Here is a 20252-nt window from a genome sequence, read left to right on the forward strand (position 1 = left end):
AGAGAGAGAGAGAGAGTGTGTGTGTGTGTGTGTGTGTGGAGAGAGAGAGAGAGGTTGAGTGTGCAAGCTAGAGAGATTGTGTGGAGAGGGAGGGAGGGAGGGCGGGAGGGAAGTGTAAGCCAGTCGCAGCATCTCTCCTCACTGCACCAGGGCTGAGGGACTCTTCGTCCCTTTGCTTCCCTCACTGCAGATTTAACTCATTTCCATCAGCGCAGTCATCTTTTTTTCTTGCTTTTTACTTGCAGCTTTTGATAGATGCATTGCATTCATCTGTTTCTGTACTCCTGCATCTAAGGATTTATTTATGAAAAATGTGGGTTGTCCTGTTGACTGGAATTAAAAGGGGGACGTTTGCAGAGGACAGTGCATGAAACTGGGACTCCGACTGGGACTTGGTCTTTTCTTTATGCTGCTCGAGTGGATTCTCTTTTGTTGCGCTGCCAGGGTTTTGTTTCGGGCGACAGACATACTAAGAGAGGAGTTGTACGACCTCATACCTCTACAAATAAACAGAGCGCATACTTCAAAGGACTAAAGCAAGTTAAAATTCTATGGTTGCATTCAGCATTTGAGGAGAAGGTGCTAATGCTTCAGGATGTCACAACCAAAATGCAAGTAACGCATTTATGGGTTAAATAGGTGGATTGGCGATTGATCCCCAGACCCCACTTTGCAAGTGTCTGCCCCAGGATTGCTGAGGAGTCTAAGAGGAGCACTGAGCTACTCAGCTGGCCTCGCATTGCTCCAGGAGAGTCCTTCCACCTGCCTGCATCGGATTCTTAGATTCAACACTTTCATCAGCTACTGGACTTTTACATTTCTTTTTTGCGACTTGCAGTCCAGAACACTGAGAGGCAAGTTAGCACATTTGGATTTAAACTTTAAATTGCTTTAACAGCAAAACTCGGTCTGTAATTTAGACGTGCTATATCTTTCTCTCTTTTTTTAAGTCATTCTGCCTGGGATGGCTTGTAAACATGTTTTTTTCCCCCAGTGCCGTGTGCTGAGAGAGCTATGACATTATCTCCTGCGGAGATCCCCATGTTGTTCTAGCCTGTGTCTGTGTTTTGATTCAGACAATAGCTGGGCATGCATGGGCTCCAGACACTGACCAGAGGACCACTTCAATAAGGAAAGCCTGCTGTTACATTGTAAACACAAGCACCCATTGAACAGTACAACTTTGGATTGGATTGAAGGGTTTCACAGAGATGGATGTAATTTTCTTTTCCAGACTTTGGTACTCACTAAGAGAGACTATTAAGAAACTTTTTTTCCCCTCAGCAATGGTTGCCTAAAATTTATTTTCTGAATATCAACTGCACTCAGTCAATTTCATCTGATTTCTAAAAGTGAAATAGGAGCCATATGCAGCTTACTTATCTGATCTCCTGAGGATTTTGTCAACAGCAGAGAGCATTGTGCTTTGCTTCACGCTTTAACCTCTTCGTATGGTGTCCTCCCTCGCATCTTCTGTGGTCTCTAACCTTGTGCGGGCAGCTTATGCCCTCGGCCCCAGCCTCCCTGTGGCAACTCTCATTAGGATCAAGAGATGATGCCACAGACTGGTAGGCAAAGCAGCTGGGAAACCCGCCTTTGGAATAGATTCTGGCCACAGCAGTAATGCTACCCTCCTACCCTGGTTTACTGAAGGAATACAGTTTTTTTTTAACTCTACTACTGACTGTTACCCACCCACTACTTTCACTAACCATGAGTGATTGGAAAAGGAGAGCTAAATGGGTTGTGTTACCCTCCCAGAGGCTGTATTGATTTTTCTCCAGACAGTGTTTATTTGATTGAGACCCAGCTATGTGAGAGTAAGGTGAACAAGAGAGTGAGTGTGTTAGAGAGAGTATTGAGCTCCGTTAACTGAAGAAGGCTGCAGACACCCGGTGTGGAGCGGGTCGGGGGCAGGCAGTTCTCCAATTTCAGGCCAGCTGCCTTATGGGTGACACACCACAAACTTGACCTACCTGGATAGCACCCAGAACAATGAACCAGTCTGAACTGATAACGGGCACAGTGCTCACTGCCAACAGCAGTGATGGAAACTTCTTACCTGGCAGTTCTGCCAACCACTCTTGTCCCTTGGGCTGGGGGCTGAACGAAGGCCTGGAGGCTTGCGTCCTGGAGACTGCTGTCATTGTACTTCTGACAGTGCTCATTATTGCAGGGAATCTGACGGTGATCTTTGTGTTCCACTGTGCCCCTCTGCTACACCACTACACCACCAGCTACTTTATCCAGACCATGGCATATGCTGACCTGCTGGTGGGTCTTAGCTGCCTGGTGCCCACCCTGTCTCTGCTTCACTACCCAGCAGGTGTCCAAGAACCCATCACATGCCAGGTCTTCAGCTATGTCATCTCTGTTCTGAAGAGTGTTTCAATGGCCTGCTTGGCTTGTATCAGTGTGGACCGCTACCTGGCCATAACTAAACCACTGTCTTACAACCAGCTGGTGACGCCATGCCGGCTTCGAGGGTGTATTACCCTAATCTGGGTCTACTCTAGCCTGGTTTTCTTGCCCTCCTTCTTTGGGTGGGGTAAGCCAGGCTATCATGGGGACATTTTTGAGTGGTGTGCTCACTCATGGCCCACCTCTGCCCTCTTTACAGGATTTGTGGTGTGTATGCTCTATGCGCCTGCCGCACTTGTGGTGTGTTTTACCTATTACCATATCTTTCGCATTTGCCAGCAGCACAATAGGGAGATCAGTGAACGGCGGGCACGTTTCCCCAGCCAGGAGATGGAGGCTGGTGAGGGGAGTGGTGGTGGGCATAATGGAGGGCATGGACCAGATCGCCGCTATGCGATGGTGCTGTTTCGCATCACCAGCGTTTTCTACATGCTTTGGCTGCCCTACATAATCTACTTCCTGCTAGAGAGCTCTCATGTGCTTGATAACCCTGCCCTCTCCTTCATCACCACCTGGCTGGCCATAAGCAACAGCTTTTGCAACTGTGTCATCTACAGCCTGTCTAATAGTGTGTTCCGCCTGGGCATGCGTAGGCTCTCACAGACAATTTGCTCCTTTAGCCACTGCGGGGCCGATGACGGGGACTTTGGGGAGCCTAAACCAAGGAAGAGGGCAAACTCATGCTCCATCTGATGGGATGACTTTACTGCTGGGATCAACAAATGGGAAACATGAATCTTAACAAGCCTAGCAGCTTGTTCACTTTAAATAAAATTGGCACAGCTTAAGCAAGCTGAAAACAATTTCTGTTGCATCGGCCTGTCAGCTGACACCAATGTCATCGCGTTGGTCACAATATACCATAATTTATTGCATTACAAGCTTTTTTGTGCAGTGTCTAAACAGAGATGTAATGATATGGACACTCTGTGATGGTTTTTATTCTGTGGTATGTGACATGGCTTTGGATCATATAGAAAGTAGTCTTGCCATAGCTTTCTTAGCCTTTACATCTTACTGTATGTCATCAGCCAGGTCAGACATAGTAGGAAGACTCCAAAAAATTCTAAAATATCCTCTCCAACATCAAATGTGACCACACTTTTTCATGCCTGGTAAATTTTGTCCGTGGTTGTGAATTGGATCAACCTTTTATCCGATGTCTCCGTACTTTCTATGACTGTCATTAGCATAAACTAGATAACCTACACTTACTTGTGCTCATAAATCTGTTTAACGGTGGTAAATGGATATTTGACTTTTTATCTGTATAAACACACAAGGTGAAAATGACCACAGTCATTATGCTGCTGATAAATACCAGATGGCATATGGCTTTGACTGTTTTCTAAAGGAAAGTACGCAGTCAATTTCTGCTGAAGTATTTCATGTGGAGTCTGTAAACATAATGTTTGCAGGTGAAGAGAGATGCAAAAAGCAATGGTGTTCTGACACATTTTCTTTCTATAATTAAAATCATTGGCTTTTCTATAATTAAATTGATTAGCCAATCGCCGATCTAACAGTAGGTTGAAATCTGGCTAAAGTCTGTTACGCAGACCTTCTGTAGAACAGGGTACAAAATGTACAGGAAATAGTGCACATCAATCTTAATTAGTAAAACTGGAATATACCACTTTTAAGATAGCTCTGCATACTCCTACATCACAGCATTAGAAAAAACAGCAAAAAAATAATTTAATAGGTTTTCATTTGACTGAACATGGTAACTAATATATAATGCAGATGGTCTAATTGTCAAACCATGTAACACATTGCCTAGTTTTGTTGTGTGACATGTATCAGATTTTCCACAGGTGACATGCTGCTTATATTGTTTACCAATTTAAATATTAGATGATTATGGTTGGTCAGCAAGTTTTTGGTGCACCCCTTCTACAAAGCACTTGTTTTCCAGAATTCATACATTCATCCTTTATATGGAAGGCAGTGAACTGATACCTGTGGTAGATAGCACATCGTTTTTTGCCAAAGTCCCTCCTTGCGCTCATGAAATAGCCCATCAGCAGCAGCATTCCCACCACTGGTGTGGCATTCCTGATATGGCTGTGTTATGAGTATTCTGCTAACAGTTTAGTGCATGAGCGCTCATGCCATTTCTAACAAGCAAATAAATATCACATCCCACACTGTATATGTAGAGCCATGTACAGTATATTAGAGAAGGAACAAACAAAGTAAAAAAATAGCATTATCTAATTATGAATTTCACTATTGTTTTAATGCAATAGGTTAGGTTTAGTTTAGAAACGGAAATCTGTAATTGAGCTGAATTGAGAAGATAATTTTTCAGATGAACATCTTGGGTGTTTCTTTAAACCTTGCTGAGTCGCTTATAGGTAAGAAGAGTGAGATAGGTAAGTAGGTAGTTGGCTGGTTGTGGTTTGGTCATCTTTGTCAAAGATGATAGTGGATTTTATTTCCCAGCAGTGGTGCCCAGGGCTCAGGTTAATGTGATCTCATCTGTCTGGAGGTTGTTGTGAGGTGAAAAATTAACTGATCTGAAATTACATGCCTTGTTGTGATAAAGGTTTAAGTCTATCAGCAGCTTATCTTGTGGAGTTTTTTTTTTTAATATTGGCCGGACAATCATTACTTTTAATGTGTCCCACTCTCTTTCAGCTGTTTCTGATTTTTGAATCAGCAATTTTCTTTGAATCAGGGGATTTTGATATACAAAGTGCAGAGCATGTGTAGTTAAAGCAACCCACAAACTGCCTTTGGTTATGATTCTCATCATCTTATCCAGTAATATGGTCATAATCATTGGATCAGTGTCAAAGCATAATTCAATTCACATTAATACAGCCACATATTATAGCCAATATCTTACTGATGTCTCTTTGCTCATATATATGTGTCATCTGTGGTCTATGCCTTGCTTGTAGTATATATTTGTCCATAGTAGAGAAAAAGTGAGACAGCAAACCTAGCCCCTTGATATTGTAACTGCATTCTATGCAGCTTAACAGTAGGCTGTGCAAATCATTCCTCGTTTTAAAGCTGCATTAAGTGATTTTTTTAACACTAGATGCGAAAAAGCCTCTGAGCCTTTTATCTTATTATATTTTAGTGGCAAAAAACTTGACATCCAGCAAAAACAACTATGATTATTCTATTTAAGAGTCTTTCTGGCCATTATGATGAATGCAAGTACAATACTGTTTTTAATTCAAGGTTTGGTAAACCAAAATTATCCACAGAAAAACATCTGTCTCTTTTGGGTCATCTACATGGTCTTCTTTCTTTACCAGCCATTTGGTTACTTTGGCTCTCTTCAGTTTCACATGAGGCATGTAGCCTACAGTCAACTTGAAATAATCATGTGCTTTAAATGGCTGCCGATAACCTGTATTATATGAGCCAGCATTGTTTTTGTTTTGTTAGTTCAAATAATTAAAGTAACTGTGAGGAAAAAGCAACTGGTTGGAGATGCATTATGGGATTTTGATTCTTGGTGGAATCATCAATGTTCATCACTCTTCAGCAGAGCAAGGAGTTGTTTAAGTTTTAGTATAAAAATATTGCTTAATGCAGCTGTAATGCATTACAGATTGTTCTGTTTACGTGCCTAAAGATGTATTTTGTAAGAAAACTCGAAAAAAAGATGTTGAGACGTTACTTTTCCATGGACATGCTGCACTTTTAAAAAACATTTTCCAGCTACATGAACATACCTTGTGACTGTGTACACATCAGAAGGTACATTGTCGTTGCATTTAGTTTTCCATGACTGATTTTGGAGGAGTTTCCACTTGAACCAAGAATAGGTCAAGTCATTCGTTTATCACAGTTGACCTGACTTTGGCCTTTAAATGAGTACATGTTCTACAATCTGACGTCTACATCATATCTGTAAGATAAGAGCAGACAGCAGAGTTGTCTTAGTCTTGTGAATTCCCTTCTATAGCCATATGACCTGGCATATATATGGAATAATAGCAGGGAAGCACAGCATAGCTGTGTCAAATAATAGACTTAAAATTATATTTTTTTGATAGCTTGTACTTGTGATGCTCTTTTGGAGCATAGTGCAGTGGGGTAGTAGAAGGATGTATAGGGTCTGAATTAGTGTGGTATTATCTTCACAATGTGGTGACAAATAAAAACACATCAACATATAAGACAGGAAAAAGCAAAGTTATGTAATAGCCTAAAATAAAATAGCTCAGTTGTTACCATATAATGTAAAAGTTTGAATTTACCCTTCAAGTGGAGAATATATAGCATTTGTTCAGAAGTTGCACAAATATTAATTCCTTGGTGGACTTTTTTGTAGCGGGTTATGTAAAATGCGTGTCTTGGCTCAAGGTTTAAAAATTCCAAGAGTCACTGAATGAATAGTTAAAAAAAAAAAGGTTTATGTGTCTGTATCACACTGACCAAACTGAAGTGGTAGATAATCAAAACTGTTACATTGTTCAAACAAGTCATCTTACTTTTAGGTGCATTGATCTGGGCTTTTAGTAAAGAGTTTTATTAATTACAGGATAATATGTATTTATTTATTAAGTTATGTTTTAAAGCTTTACACAATATACTGAATATGGGTATACTGTATGTAAAGTGTGTGTGTGTGTGTGTGTGTATCTGTTTTTAATCTGCTGTACAGCCAAAAAAATCAGACAAACTCTGACAAAGGTATGGCGCACCCATTTGTGTTAAATCAACTAGGCTGCTGATGTTTTGAATAGGAGGCAGAGTGTTTTAAATTACATAGTATCTATTTTTTTATTTTGAAATTTTGTCAAAGACTACAGTATGGTTTTGTTGTTGCTGCCAACCGAATAAAGGTGAAAATAATAGACATTCACTTTTGTGTACTTTCTTTTTTGAAATGTGTGTGTTTATGTAGTAACAGTCACTATTTATCCAGCTTTCATTCCTAACCAGTGGAACTGTCCAGATTCACCCTCATTGGTTTCCACTTGGCACCTGTCTTATGTAGTAGAATGGAGATCGGGGCAGTTTGACAAACGGGACCAGTTACTTTTGAATTGTAATGAATGTGTAAAAATCACAAGTAAGCATGCATGTGTGGATGTATAATGATGTAGGTCTAATGAGCAGATCAGATGTTTAAGCAATGTGGCCCCTTTGTGGAGAAAAGGATCTGGGATAAAATTTGCCAGCCTCTATTTTACCGGCCTCTTATCAGAGAATAATGTTTGTAAGTCTATTGTAATTTTTCTGTTGATCCTATTGTATATCAGTCTAAAATTCTACCCCTGACAGTTGCTCAAACTCAGTTATTAGCAAATCAAAAAATTCATTTTCATCCGAGCCAACAGATGGCTCATCAGGTGGCATTTGCTCGGTACCAACTTTGCAGAAGGTTAACCTTTTCTTTAGTGCCATTGGGAGGTAATGCACACCATCGTGCCATCTCTCTGTGTGAACAGTATCCTCATTATAGAGCCTGATCCCTTGTTCTTGGTCTTAAATTGGCCATCGAAATTCATGCACTCAACCTTTTAGATTCCAGACAAGCTTTGAAACAGCCAAAACCCCACTGTCTTCACAGGGAGCTTAGTGGAGAGACAGGAAAAAGGGAATGGAAGATGGTTTTGGAAGAAGATTGTACAACAGATAATGGCAAGGAACTGGTTGGAGGTAGGAAAAACGGCAGGAAGGTAACGTGGTTTAGTAGACTGCCTGAATGAGAAGAACAAGATGATAGGGAAAAGGAGGATCAGGAGGGGGAGGTACAGTAAGGTGAGGTATAGATGGTAAAAGGAGGATGTTTGGAGAAGGAAAAGAGGGAAGAAGCAAGAGAGAGAATGAGGATGAAGAATGATGATTAAGAGGATATATGTAAAAAGCAGGTAAAATATATTTCACTAAAAATGTAAAAGTTGAAAAATTATTATTAAAATAATGATTAAGCTTTTGTCTTAGGACAGGGCTATTGAATATTCTCATTGCATTAAAAAAGATTGATCTATGGCACATTGCCTTCTAACTATTTTATTATACAATATTGAGTCATTTTTAATGTTGTGTTTTCATGCCAGCAGCCCTGTTTAAGCGCAGGCTGTTTTTGGATGCTTTACCAGTTTTTTGTTATGTTTCATATCTAGTTTTGGAAAAACAATCTATATTTCTCCTCCTACTAAAAAGCATTTCATCCACACTGACTATTCGGCCAAACCAAGAGTAGCTTTCTGGTCCAGGCCTGCTCAATATTCATGGCTGAAACTGAATCAGGAATTCCCTTTTATTTCCACAAATGGCAGCACTCTCCTCATTTCCACTTCCCCCTTCCAACCTGCCACTTTCCTCCTCCTCTTTCCGTCCTGATTGAGAAAGGACCACCTGACCGCCTTTTGAGGTGGGGAAGCCATAATTGGAGGGGAAGCCAGTTCCTGCCCCTGTGTGCTAATGCTGGAGGCTTGTGGCGCCCACTGAAAGCCTTTGATGGCATAAGGAGGACACACTCATGCATCCACACACCAACACACCCTCATACATCTTGCATGGCCTCAGTCACTCTTTGAAAATGTAGGATGCGACTGTAGCCTTGTAGTTGACAGGTGTTGATCTAGGCACAGGTGATTGTGTGCTCTTACAATATGTAATGTTACACATTTATTCATCCATTAACAAGATTGAGCCTAAGACTCTAGTTTATCTGTGGTTTATTGTTATTATTTGCTAGCATATAGATGATTCCTATGCATTGTGTATGGTAGCCTTTACTGTGTTTATTTATTTGCTGAACTACACACAAACACACAGCCATTGCAGAGCCATGCCCGTGTTTGTGTTGCTTGATTGTAATAAAGCACCAAAAGAGAGAAGTTGTCTCCATCCGTATTTTAACAGACACAACTGGGGCGAAGCTGGAAACCAGAATCCGCTTTAAATACAGTCCTAATCTAGTCTTCACTAACAAGTTTCAAATTGTTTCACTGGAGTTACTGTTTGCGTCATTAATACCGAATTCAGTCTAATTGGATGGGAATACAGAATACTGTACATTGCACTTGATCCACTCAACATATGCGGCGGCATTCATTTGCAGCAAATCATTGCGGCTTGAAGGAGTCAACGTTAGCACATAATATGGACAGCGACATGATTGAAAATTAAGAATATTATTGTCTTTTTCTATTTATTTGACAACAATCCATTTAATGGTTAAGGTATTTCAGTCTGCATTAAAGTGGTGGACCAACAAACTCAGGCCATTATTGCCATCTGTAAAGCCTCCGGCATGGCCATACTTTATAACCACAATATTTTACTGGCTTTGCAAGTGGAATGCCTCAGTTAATAATACAGTGAACATTGTTGTTGTGGGAAGGCACGTTTTCAGTTTCTTATCTTTACCAAGTTTTCACAGCTGGGGATTTTCTGGTAACATGCTTGGTGTATTTTAACTTTGTCCGGAGTTTAGTTACACTCTATGGTTTTGAAGTAAAACATTTCTTGCCTGGAAATATAAAAGAAGCTGTCCAATTTAGGGCATTTCCCATTTCCTATTCACCATCAGCACTTACCTGCCTGTTCATCACAGTGTGCCCTGGATAAGAACATTGGAAAAAGCCTTATATGTGGAATCACACAAAGTCCTCATCTGCTTTTTAGAGTTCAGCCCTTCTATTTCACCTTTCGACCTGATTATTGCCATAGATGGGCTTTCTATCAATCAGCGGATACTTAACTGAGAGCTTTCTCTTCCCTCTCTTCTTTTTTAGATTGGACACTTTTTATTGCTTTTAAACATTAATACATGTTACTAGTAACGCATAAGGAGCATGAAAATATTCCTCCCATAACTAGACAAACAAAGGGCGACTCATGCATCATAATATGCAACATGCATACACAATATATGCCCACATAGACACCAGACAAGTCCACTGTAACAACAAAACAAAAAACAAAATAGGAATAAATAAATAAATTACAATAAAACACATATGGAGGAGCCTGCACTAGAAATACGATACAGAGAGCTATTGTATTGTGTAGGAAGAAGGGGCGGAGCCTGTAGTTCATCACTGAAGGTCATTTATATATTGAAGAAAGTTTTGCCATTTAGAGTAGTGCCAATCTAACCTGTCCAACAGGGTGAAGGATACTCGTTTGTATGCAGCAACTGTAGTCAGGGCATTGTACCAATCCGTGATTGATGGGGGATGAGCTGACTTCCACCGTTGGACTATCAGTTTCCTACCAGTCATGATAGCTGTCTGGACCCATTCAGCATTGACTGAATACCATCTTTCAGTGTAGATGGGTCTCGTAATAGGTATAAACGACTGCAAAAGGGCCACGACTAGGCCCATGACTTTCTGACTGGGGAGACAGGGTCACCTTGGCAGGTGCCTATGTGTAGTTTCAAATATGGGGAGGTGCGGCCATTAGTTGTCACAGCTGTAGTGGGCTCTTAAGCGTAGCAGACCAAGAAAAACTCCCCCAAAACCCATGTGTTCAAGAACCAGAAATGAATACTCCCACTCAACCCTGTCAAAGGCATTTTCAGCATCCAGCGACAGGGCCGCAGTGGGAGATACATCGTCCCTAACCCCCCACATTATGTTAATCAGATAACTGGTTATCTGAGGAGTGGCAGTTGCATTTGAATCCAATCTGGTCAGGGTGAACCAGAAGAACAACCTTGTTCAGTCTACTGTCAAGGTTTTTGAGAAGAGACAGTTATTGTAATTAGTCAAGGATATTGGGGTATAGCTGCGACAATCTGTGGGTTCCTTATCCGTCTTCAGTATAAGTGTGATGAGGGCCTGCGATAGTGTAATGGAGCCAGTTCGGGAGCAAAGCACTTACAGAAAACGTCAGGGCAAGGTGCCTTGCCTGTGGGCAGGAACCTGATGATAACTTCCTGAATTTCCATATCATTTATCGGTCTGTTGAGTAGTTGTTTCGGTTCAGGTGACAAAGTTGGGAGGTCTAAGTTCTGTAGAAAAGCCTCAGTCTCAGCCCTACCTGCCAATTATTCAGAGCTGTACAGATTCTCATAAAACACTTTGAAACTGTTATTGATGTCAGCAGGGCTTGTGTGTAACGCACCCTGGTGGTCATGTACTGCTGGAATAGCACAGTGTGCTTGCTGTTTTATGAAGTTGGCTAGCACACATCAAGCCTTATCACCTCCTTCAAAGAATCGTTGTCTGGCCCTAAACAGTGAGAATTAGACTTTTTTAGATAATAAGGTGTTATATTTGTATTTAAGCTGGGAAAGTTCGCTCCAGTTGTTTTCAGAAATACTAATTTTAAAAACCTTCCCTACCTTCTTAACTTCTTCATCCCCCAAAAAACAAAACCTTTAGTTAAAATACTCCATCAAGAGTGCTAACCAATTCACACTCTAAACACTAAATTATATGTCCATGGACCACTCATTTTCAAGGCTACATGGCACAGCAACACCATTGAGAAAACGCCTGCTACGCTTAGACAACTTGATCCAACATTAAGTTGCGCAAAGCGCCAGCTACTGCTATGTTCTGAGCCCAAAATACCTCAAAAAGAAGGAAAAACTATGAAAGTAACGGGAACTCTGCAGATGTAGCCTAATAACAATTTGAAGTAAAACCTAGTTTACACCACACACCAGTATCAAACGCGTCAGTGAAGCAATGCTCCAGTCTGTTGCCAGAAAAAATGCGGTGCGTTGCAGGGTAGGTAAGTGCAAACTTTGTGTGCCGGTCATTCAATTTTATATATTAAAAAAAAAAAAAAAAAATCTTGAAATCCAACCTTGTCCTTTTTGGTGATACAAATTTTGGTCAAAGTTGTTACGTTCGCCTTTAATGGGACAACATTGGCTATGTTGGGCTTTAATGGATAGGACAGCTGAAGATAGGAAAGTGGGAGAGAGATGACATACAGCAAAGGGCCATGGGTCGGAATTGAACCTGGGCCGCTGCAGTAAGGACTGAGCTTTAGTACCAGGGATTCATGCTCAACCAGGTCAGCTACCAATAACATGTTTTTTTTTTTAACCTGATAAGGAATTTGTTGTTTGCCACTTGTCCTTCAAGGCCAACTTTGTATTTCAACCTTGCCTGTTTCCCATAAATTTAGCCATTTTTAATTAAGGGTGTGGGATAGGGAATACATTACATTATAAATAATACAGGCCTAAAAAATCTAGTAAAAAAAAAACTGTCTGTGTCAGATGGTAGCCTCCTCTATAACTGGGCCTTGCTGCCAAAAGGTTAAAAAGCACAAGATGAGTCCGACAGAATAGAAATATAGACAGATTGGCAGAATTGAGCAGCAAGTTATTGATTCACTTGAACCACTGTAACGATCATTCAACCTGTGATTGATAAACTGGCAGCAGTGATCTAGAGCACCACATCTCTCTCCTCCATCTTTCCAATCTCTCAGTGCTTCATGGTCAGATGCACTGAATATTTCGACATCAGTAAATTCATTTTTGGTCCAAATGATTTCCTACTTGAGAAGGTCAATCAAACAAAAAGCTAAATTTAACCATAACTAAATGTAATAATCTATTTAAATTATTAATCTATCCACTATTTTCAATTTAAAAAGTACATTGACAGGAAAGACATGACAGTCAAAAGCTGTTATTGCCAGCTCATACCGCTCATACAAAGAATTCAGTTGGTCTCAGTGTGGTATACCAAGTAATTTGTGTGATTAACTCATTCTTAAACATTTGTTGTATCTTTTTAAGCAATGATAAATGAAAGTGAAGGTAGAAATTGTATGTTTTTATGTGTGAAAAATAATCCCTGAATTTCTGGTCTGTCTCAGGCTGTGATGGATTCTCCCCTCTCCACTACCGTGGTCAACATTGTCAGATAACTGAGCTCCCCACAGCTGGCACTTTGAACCGCACACATTCTTTCTCCTGTATTAAAAATGATTTTGTTGTGAAAGAATGGAGCTCATGAAAGTATTGGCTTTTGGAACTGTTTTAATCCGCTTTCCTTTCTGCTTTACTAAAGGAACATCTAAAGATTTAATTTTATTTATTTTCCATTCATCCCTACAAATTTGATTTAGCATAATTCGCACCAATATTCTTGCTCTAGCTATTCATACATAGAGGACAAAGAAAAGAACCTTGAAGACACTGGAGGACAAACCTGTCTTTTTTTATTTTACAATGAATCTCCCTGCAGACCTCAAATACTGAAGCTCTGCCAGCAGATGTACAGCCAGCTTCTCTACTTCTCTCTGAGGGCATTTTAGCTGAATTAAATACCATAAGACAGTCAAATTACCCCCTTGGCTCCTCAGCATACTTCCTCCCCCCTTCTAGCGCCCCTCTTCTGCTCTTCCTTTCCCTTTCTCTATCCTGAGGCAGAGTTTCCCATAGTAGCACACCAAGGCTGTCTGTGTCAGGTAGTTATTTAGCAGTGATGGTCCAGCAGCTCACCTGAGGCCATCGTTGATATGGCTAGTTCTCCCTTTGTGGCATTTAGCCTTGCTACTGTTGCCAAGGAAGGAGGAGGGGAGTGACTGAATAAAAATAAAAGGTATTTGTGTCTGGTGTTTGCTGGGTTGTGTGACCAGTGTGTCATCTGAATATCTCTGTCAGTCAGTCAGTCAGTTATGGCAAGTACCCACAACAGGACTTTAGCCCTGATATTCAGCTCCTCGACAATAGCCCCATATTGGAAGTAAATTGGCATTGGCTCGGCACTCAGGTGCACGCGCTGGAGCATGATGTGTAAACTGTTGAAAAACACAAGACGAGAGGCTTACTGGAGCCTTGCAGACACATAGATATCTAGCAGGCTAAATATTTGGAAGTGTCTCAGACTCTGCCGGGGAGCTGCAGCCAATGAGAGCTGAGGGGAAACCACGGGGAGCCTTCACCTGAAATTCACTGTAGTACCGGCCACTTTAAAACGTCTTGTATTAGGAACAGAGCTTTAGTTATTGACTAAATTGTGCAGTTACAAAACAGCTGTGACAATATGCTGAGGAAGAAATGCAATACAATGAAATGAAACACGTGTCACATTGCCAGTTTGTTTAACAGGTTCTTCACCACATAAGATAAAATCGATGAAAAGCAATGACAAAGACGCAAGTGGCTATAAAGCTTTTTTTTATCTTTCTTGAATGGATTTTAGGTTTATATTACTGCTGTCAGTTAAACACGGTAATTAACGGCGTTAACGCAAACCAATTTTAACGGCGTCAATTTTTTTATCGCAAGATTAACTTCTTATAGGCCTAGCAAACTTTGTAGTTTTATTCACATGGTGTTGCAACAACTATTAACATTAGAAAAACTACAACACCACACCGAACACCTAACTGGACCGGAAACAAAACAGCCGGCCATAGAGTAGTAACGTTATGTTTTGAGTGGATGGCGAGCGTGAGACGACGAAATGGATGCCAATAAGATTCTGAATGGAAAGTTTAATTTTTAAAAGTTGCCATATGGTTCCATTGTCAGGACCAAAATGATCTGTGTGTTTTGTCGTTGTGAACTGAGCTGTCATCGCAGCACGTCCAGTCTGAAATAGTAACTTGATGGCCAATCAGTTAGCTGATGTGAATTCTTCGCTCCCTCATCAAAGTATTTTTTTCACCCTTTTTACATTGTGTGAGAGATTATTTGCTCCAATTGAGAATGATCGCTCCAAATGAGAATGTCACGTGCGAAATTGAACATTACAGTAGGTCAAATGCCAATATTGTTGTTAAAAAAAAAAAACATTTGCACAAAGCAAGCCAATCAACTTTTTCATGTCTATAAGAGCATTAAAATGAGAAAAAATAACACGACGAAAAGAAATCAACAGACATTAAGAATAGACACAAATTTGCGATTAATTGTGAGACTCTGTTGCTGGTACTTGGAGTGAATTCTTCTGAGGTGTGTGTTCTGGCATGTGCTATGCACTTTTAAAACATAATTTGTTTTTCAAGGTCTAGGATAGTTTCCTACACTGTGCACATACAATGTTTGGACAGAAATCATAGTTTAAGCTTTGGTTGCATTCAATAAACGGAAATGCACTCACTCTATGTATACTTGATATTTGATTTCTAGTTACAGTAGCTCTCCCTGTTATTCTGCGTATGTAACCATGGATCAGAGTGCCGGCCATCAAGCACTACATCTTTGGTTACAGTGGATTCTCTCTCTGGTTCTTCCCAACTGAACATCAGGACTTAAGAGGCAATGTGTCGCTATGGAAACCCTGAGCTGAGTCTGATAAAGCAACAAGGTTTCACAAAGTTCATTTGAAGTTCATAAATAGAGCACAATTTAAAGGAATTAACATTGGCCCCGAAATAGCAACATGTTCATTATTCATTAATGTTTTTGTTTTGAAGATGCAGGGGAAGGGAAATGCAGGCAGAAAAGGAAGTTTAAAAGTGTCTGTCTGTCTGTCTGTCCGTGCGTCTGTTACAAAGACCTATCTGCACATACAACAATTCACATAACTTTCTCACATCCGTAAACAAGTCTTCTCTCATGGACTGACCTGCTGAGTGTCTGACACTCTACTCACTTCACCTCTACCATCCCTTGGGGTCCTTTCTGTCCCCACATAACAGAGACTCAACTCATATCCTCCAGTAAAAAACACAACACGCATAAAATGTCAGATATCTGGGGGGATGCTCTTTATCCACTGACCTCTATCACTTGTGTGTGTGTGTGTGTGTGTGTGTGTGTGTGTGTGTGTGTGTGTGTGTGTGTGAAAGTGAAAAGAGAGAGACACAAACTGCTCCCTACCAAATGCAGACTGGAACATTACAGCACATTTTTCTGTTTGTTTGTTTGTTTTCTGCATAGTTCAGTAAAAGTATTTTTGCAACTTGCAAATGCATCCAACATTTCATAGGATGCTGCATGTGGTAAAATACATGTATATCTTCTTAATACTCAGTCAAGTACACCCCCATACATTGTTGTACAATGAATACATTGTAACACTACATTCTAATAGAACTCCAGAATGAGGGTACATTACTGCTTGCGAAGTCAGTGGAAAGTGTCAGAAAGGGGCACAGACTCACGCTAGAAAGTGCCGAACAGGATGAGGTGGTGTTTGTCAACTTCATTTAGTAATGTAAATAATCATCTTGCTTTCCAAAGTGTAGAAGAGATCTTTGAAACTTTAGTTTAGGGCTGTAACAAATCTCTTCATCTAATTATCAACAAATCTGTTCCTGATTAATCTACATTTTTGTTCTATATAATGTCAGATGATCATCAAATTATTTTTGAAACTGAAACCCAAAGATATTCAATACAGAGATAAAGAGAAAAGCAGCAAATCCTACCAGGTCCAAAAAAAAATTAAAAAAAATGTGTGCAAGTTTTGCATGTCACCAATCTCCCCTGCAAGAAAAATGACATTTCAATGTTTTGCTTTCTGTCCGAACACTGCGTCTGCACTCACAACTCAGCTTATTGAAATGCAGATCCAGCTGGACCATTAAAATGCCACAGCAGCAATACAGAGACAGATGAATTGCCAGTCGGGCCAGCTGCGCCGCCCACCCAAATGCCTCCGAGGACAAATGCCTCTGGGGGAGCTGGTTTTTAATTACCGGGCCGCCGTCCTCTGAATATCACACCAATAGATTAGCTTACTGTGTCCCACTGAAATGAAGAGAGAGTTTGGTGCAGCCAGGTGTGGCAGCAGAGAAGGGTGGTGCCATTTTTACGTCCCACTGTCTGAATGTGGTTTGACTAAAGGCTAGACTTTGAAGTTATATTACAGTCTGTGTTTTGCCTAAAAAAATCATGTATCTAAATTTGTACCTTTCTTTGGAACCTAAAGCCCAAGAGGACCAAGACTTTTTGTTGGTACACAGATGTAAAAAAATCTTCAGTAATGTGATTTGATGTGTTATATATATATTTTTAAGAGGACTGAGTGTTTTTATCCCAAGACCCAGTCATGTTCCTTGAACCTCAGAATGACAAACTCTCGTTTGACCTCAATTCCCAAGATTTAAAGTTTAATTTAATGTTTTTAATACTTGTCAGACAGGGCACGGTTTCCACGGTTTGTTTTATTTTTAGCGAGCCAGAAGGTACCTCAGTTGAAATGAATGACAGACTTTTCCTTGAGATATTTGATTTACCTTAAGGTTTGGTGAAATTTTTTTTTTTCTTTTACAGCACCCATCTTCATAACTCCAAAGTTCCACTGATCAACAACAGGAAACCTCATTGGCTAACCAGTGTTTACTGCAACACATGGTGCTTAAATACCTTCTTCAGAGACTTGCTTGAGACTGGCAGAGTTTGCTCTATGCTTCCCGAGTGGCGTCTTGCAAACATGAGTCAGATAGTGTGATAAGTGCTCTAAGCGATGTTGGGTGACGTTACTTCTTGTTGACGTTGAAAGTATTTTCAAACAAGACAAGCTTGCCCCTCCCTCCTCCTCATCCTGTCCCCTCCCTTCTGTGCTTCCGCGCTCTAACGCCCCCTCACCCCCAAATCCTTCTTGTTGGTCATTGGCTGGAACACTGAAACACTGTTTGTGTATGCTTTATGGTGCAGGTGGGCACTGTTTGTTTTAGTTTTCGTTTGTAGACCTTGGGGTCTACAAAGACCACGTTTTTTTACAGTGTGTTCTGGGGACAGGCAGCTTGTAGATAGTAAGGCGATGTTTGCTGTGTGTGACAATAAATGTTGTAGCCTAAAGCACGCGTGACATTGCGTAGAGCACCCTTAAGCAGCAACATTTTTATGTAAGCAGGATATAAAACCAAATACAAATACAAAGAATGTGACATAGTGTTGGGTGATATGGCCAAAGTCTTCTACCCCAATATAGATAATTTTATATCTTTTGTTTTTCTTTTTTAAAAGATTAATTTTTGGGCTTTTCCGCCTTTATTTGATAGGACATTTACGGTAGAAAAAGGAGAGAGAGAGAGGGGGACGACATGCAGGAAATGGTCAAAGGTCGAATTCAAACCCTGGACCTCTGCATCGAGGTGTAAACCTTGAAGTATATGTGATTCTTTCCTTATTCCCTTTCTGTTTTTAGGGGCGTTACATAAGTTTTGTGATTTAAACAAAGCCTGTTTGACACTTTCAATACCGGCCTTCCATTGAAGGAGCTGCCATCCATCCAAAAGATGAGGCGAGCTGATATTCTGGCTGTCACTCATTCAGCTACCCCTCTCCTTTTGCTCTCCCCTAATGTCACCCTGCCTCCTCTGTTTGCCTTTTTAAGGAAATTAGCCATTACTTCATCATATGCACTTCTCTTCTACTGTAAATAGATTATCTACCATAATCTGTCTTCCATTTTAATATGGCTCATGTCCTTAACGCAACAAATGATGTTGCTTTACACTGAATCAGAAATTTTCAACCAGTTTGGAGGCTCCGAATTTATGTGCACTCTCGCCTGGAGGAGTTCCAGAGTGCAGCTCTGCAACAGACGTGCTCTTTAACATACCATCCTGCTGGTTTACCACAGCCTCTGTTGTCTAGCATGGCCCATAATGCACTATTCTTCACTCATGCCGAGGCCAGGCTCAGACAGTGCAGCACTTGCTTTTTTTTTTCTCATTCCAATCAGAGAAAATGGTGTTGAAGTTTATTGTTCAATTTATTCAGTTAGGTTGGGGATAATTTCAATCCCATTATTTGACTGAGATTAGAGAATGAATAACTGAAATTAAAGGGGGAAAAAAGAAAACCTAAAAACGTAAATGACATACGTAAGCGACAAAACATTGTCTCTCAGTAGCGATTGTCCAGAAACCTGTGCTGGTTTAACACTGTTGTGACCCTCTCATCCCTTCTTCTTCAGCTCTCATACTTGAATCACCCGCAGGGTGCTGCAGCCTCTCATTGTTATATTTAGTGGTGGTTGTCCACTAAACATAATATTCATATTACTCGCAGTAAACAATGCTGGAATGCCGCTTTGGTGGCACAATCCTTCTCACTCTGCTTATTCCCACATTCACCTAACCTGTCTTTTACATTCTTATTGAGTACAACAGAGTGTAGTACTTTTGCTGTCAGATAGTGTACGTTGGGACTTTTTAAATGTTTCAAAGGTTACAGTAGGGATAGACATTGTGGATAAATCTTATCACTGTATAGGGCTAACAAGTTTGGACTAAGACATAATTCAAAGTCAATCTGTCAGTGGTCAGACCCATTGTCTTACCCTTAAGTAAAGTCTTTATACTTTACTGTGTGATGTCATACAACTGCTCTCACACACTGTGTATTGGTGTCTGTGGTGTCCCTGTTGCATCACTTAGAGAGTAGAGTGAAGATGTAAAAAGGGCTCACTACCACAGTACAATAGTGCGTTTCATTTACCTCTGAACTCGTAAGCCGGAGCTGGGAGGATATCACACCCAACGTGAATGCGTTCCATTTACAAGCCAGATTTTTTATTGTGGGCTTAGCTCTAGCCAGGTTAGCCATTGTTAGCAATACCAGTTGATAACGACACATTACACTGTTTCTTTGTGCACACAAACAGCGTAACAACTAGCCACGGATAGAAGTTGGACAGCACTGTGTGTATGACTGATTTAGTGACACACAAATAGGACAGAAGTACCAATAACTGTATGTTACAACACCTTTCACAACTGTTGATGAACGCGGCAACCATGTTGGATTTTGAGCTCGGGGTACTTAGAGGTTTTCTGACTTTGACCTCGGAAAATCTGACTCCTGAGTAAAAATAGAACAAACTATGAAAAGTGGGAACATTTCACAGTATATTATATAATATAAATAAATAAAAATAACATTGTGCAAGACAAAACACAAGCATTTTGTTCCGTGAACAATCACACCATTAAATTCCGATTACCCTTTTGTTTTTGACAAAACA

General features: G+C 40.5%; 2 protein-coding genes across 3 annotated transcripts in view; both read left to right on the forward strand.

Annotated features, from left to right (window-relative positions):
* The window catches only part of rabgap1l (RAB GTPase activating protein 1-like), a 113551-nt gene that overhangs the window by 44289 nt on the left and 49010 nt on the right, over positions 1-20252 (forward strand). The gene's annotated exons all lie outside the window — the stretch shown is intronic.
* On the forward strand, positions 34-18931 carry gpr52 (G protein-coupled receptor 52). Its single transcript, XM_034881246.1, has 4 exons — positions 34-3456; positions 9069-9078; positions 10617-10626; positions 18918-18931. The coding sequence occupies exon 1, from the start codon at positions 1996-1998 to the stop codon at positions 3112-3114; it is 1119 nt and encodes a 372-aa protein (XP_034737137.1). The 5' UTR covers positions 34-1995; the 3' UTR covers positions 3115-3456; positions 9069-9078; positions 10617-10626; positions 18918-18931.

This window comes from Etheostoma cragini, chromosome 9 (genome assembly GCF_013103735.1).
Source record: "Etheostoma cragini isolate CJK2018 chromosome 9, CSU_Ecrag_1.0, whole genome shotgun sequence".
NCBI classification, from domain to species: domain Eukaryota; kingdom Metazoa; phylum Chordata; class Actinopteri; order Perciformes; family Percidae; genus Etheostoma; species Etheostoma cragini.

Bases quoted from the DNA above. Each gene is read 5' to 3' on its own strand.
- gpr52 (XM_034881246.1), top strand. From the start codon at position 1,996: ATGAACCAGTCTGAACTGATAACGGGCACAGTGCTCACTGCCAACAGC.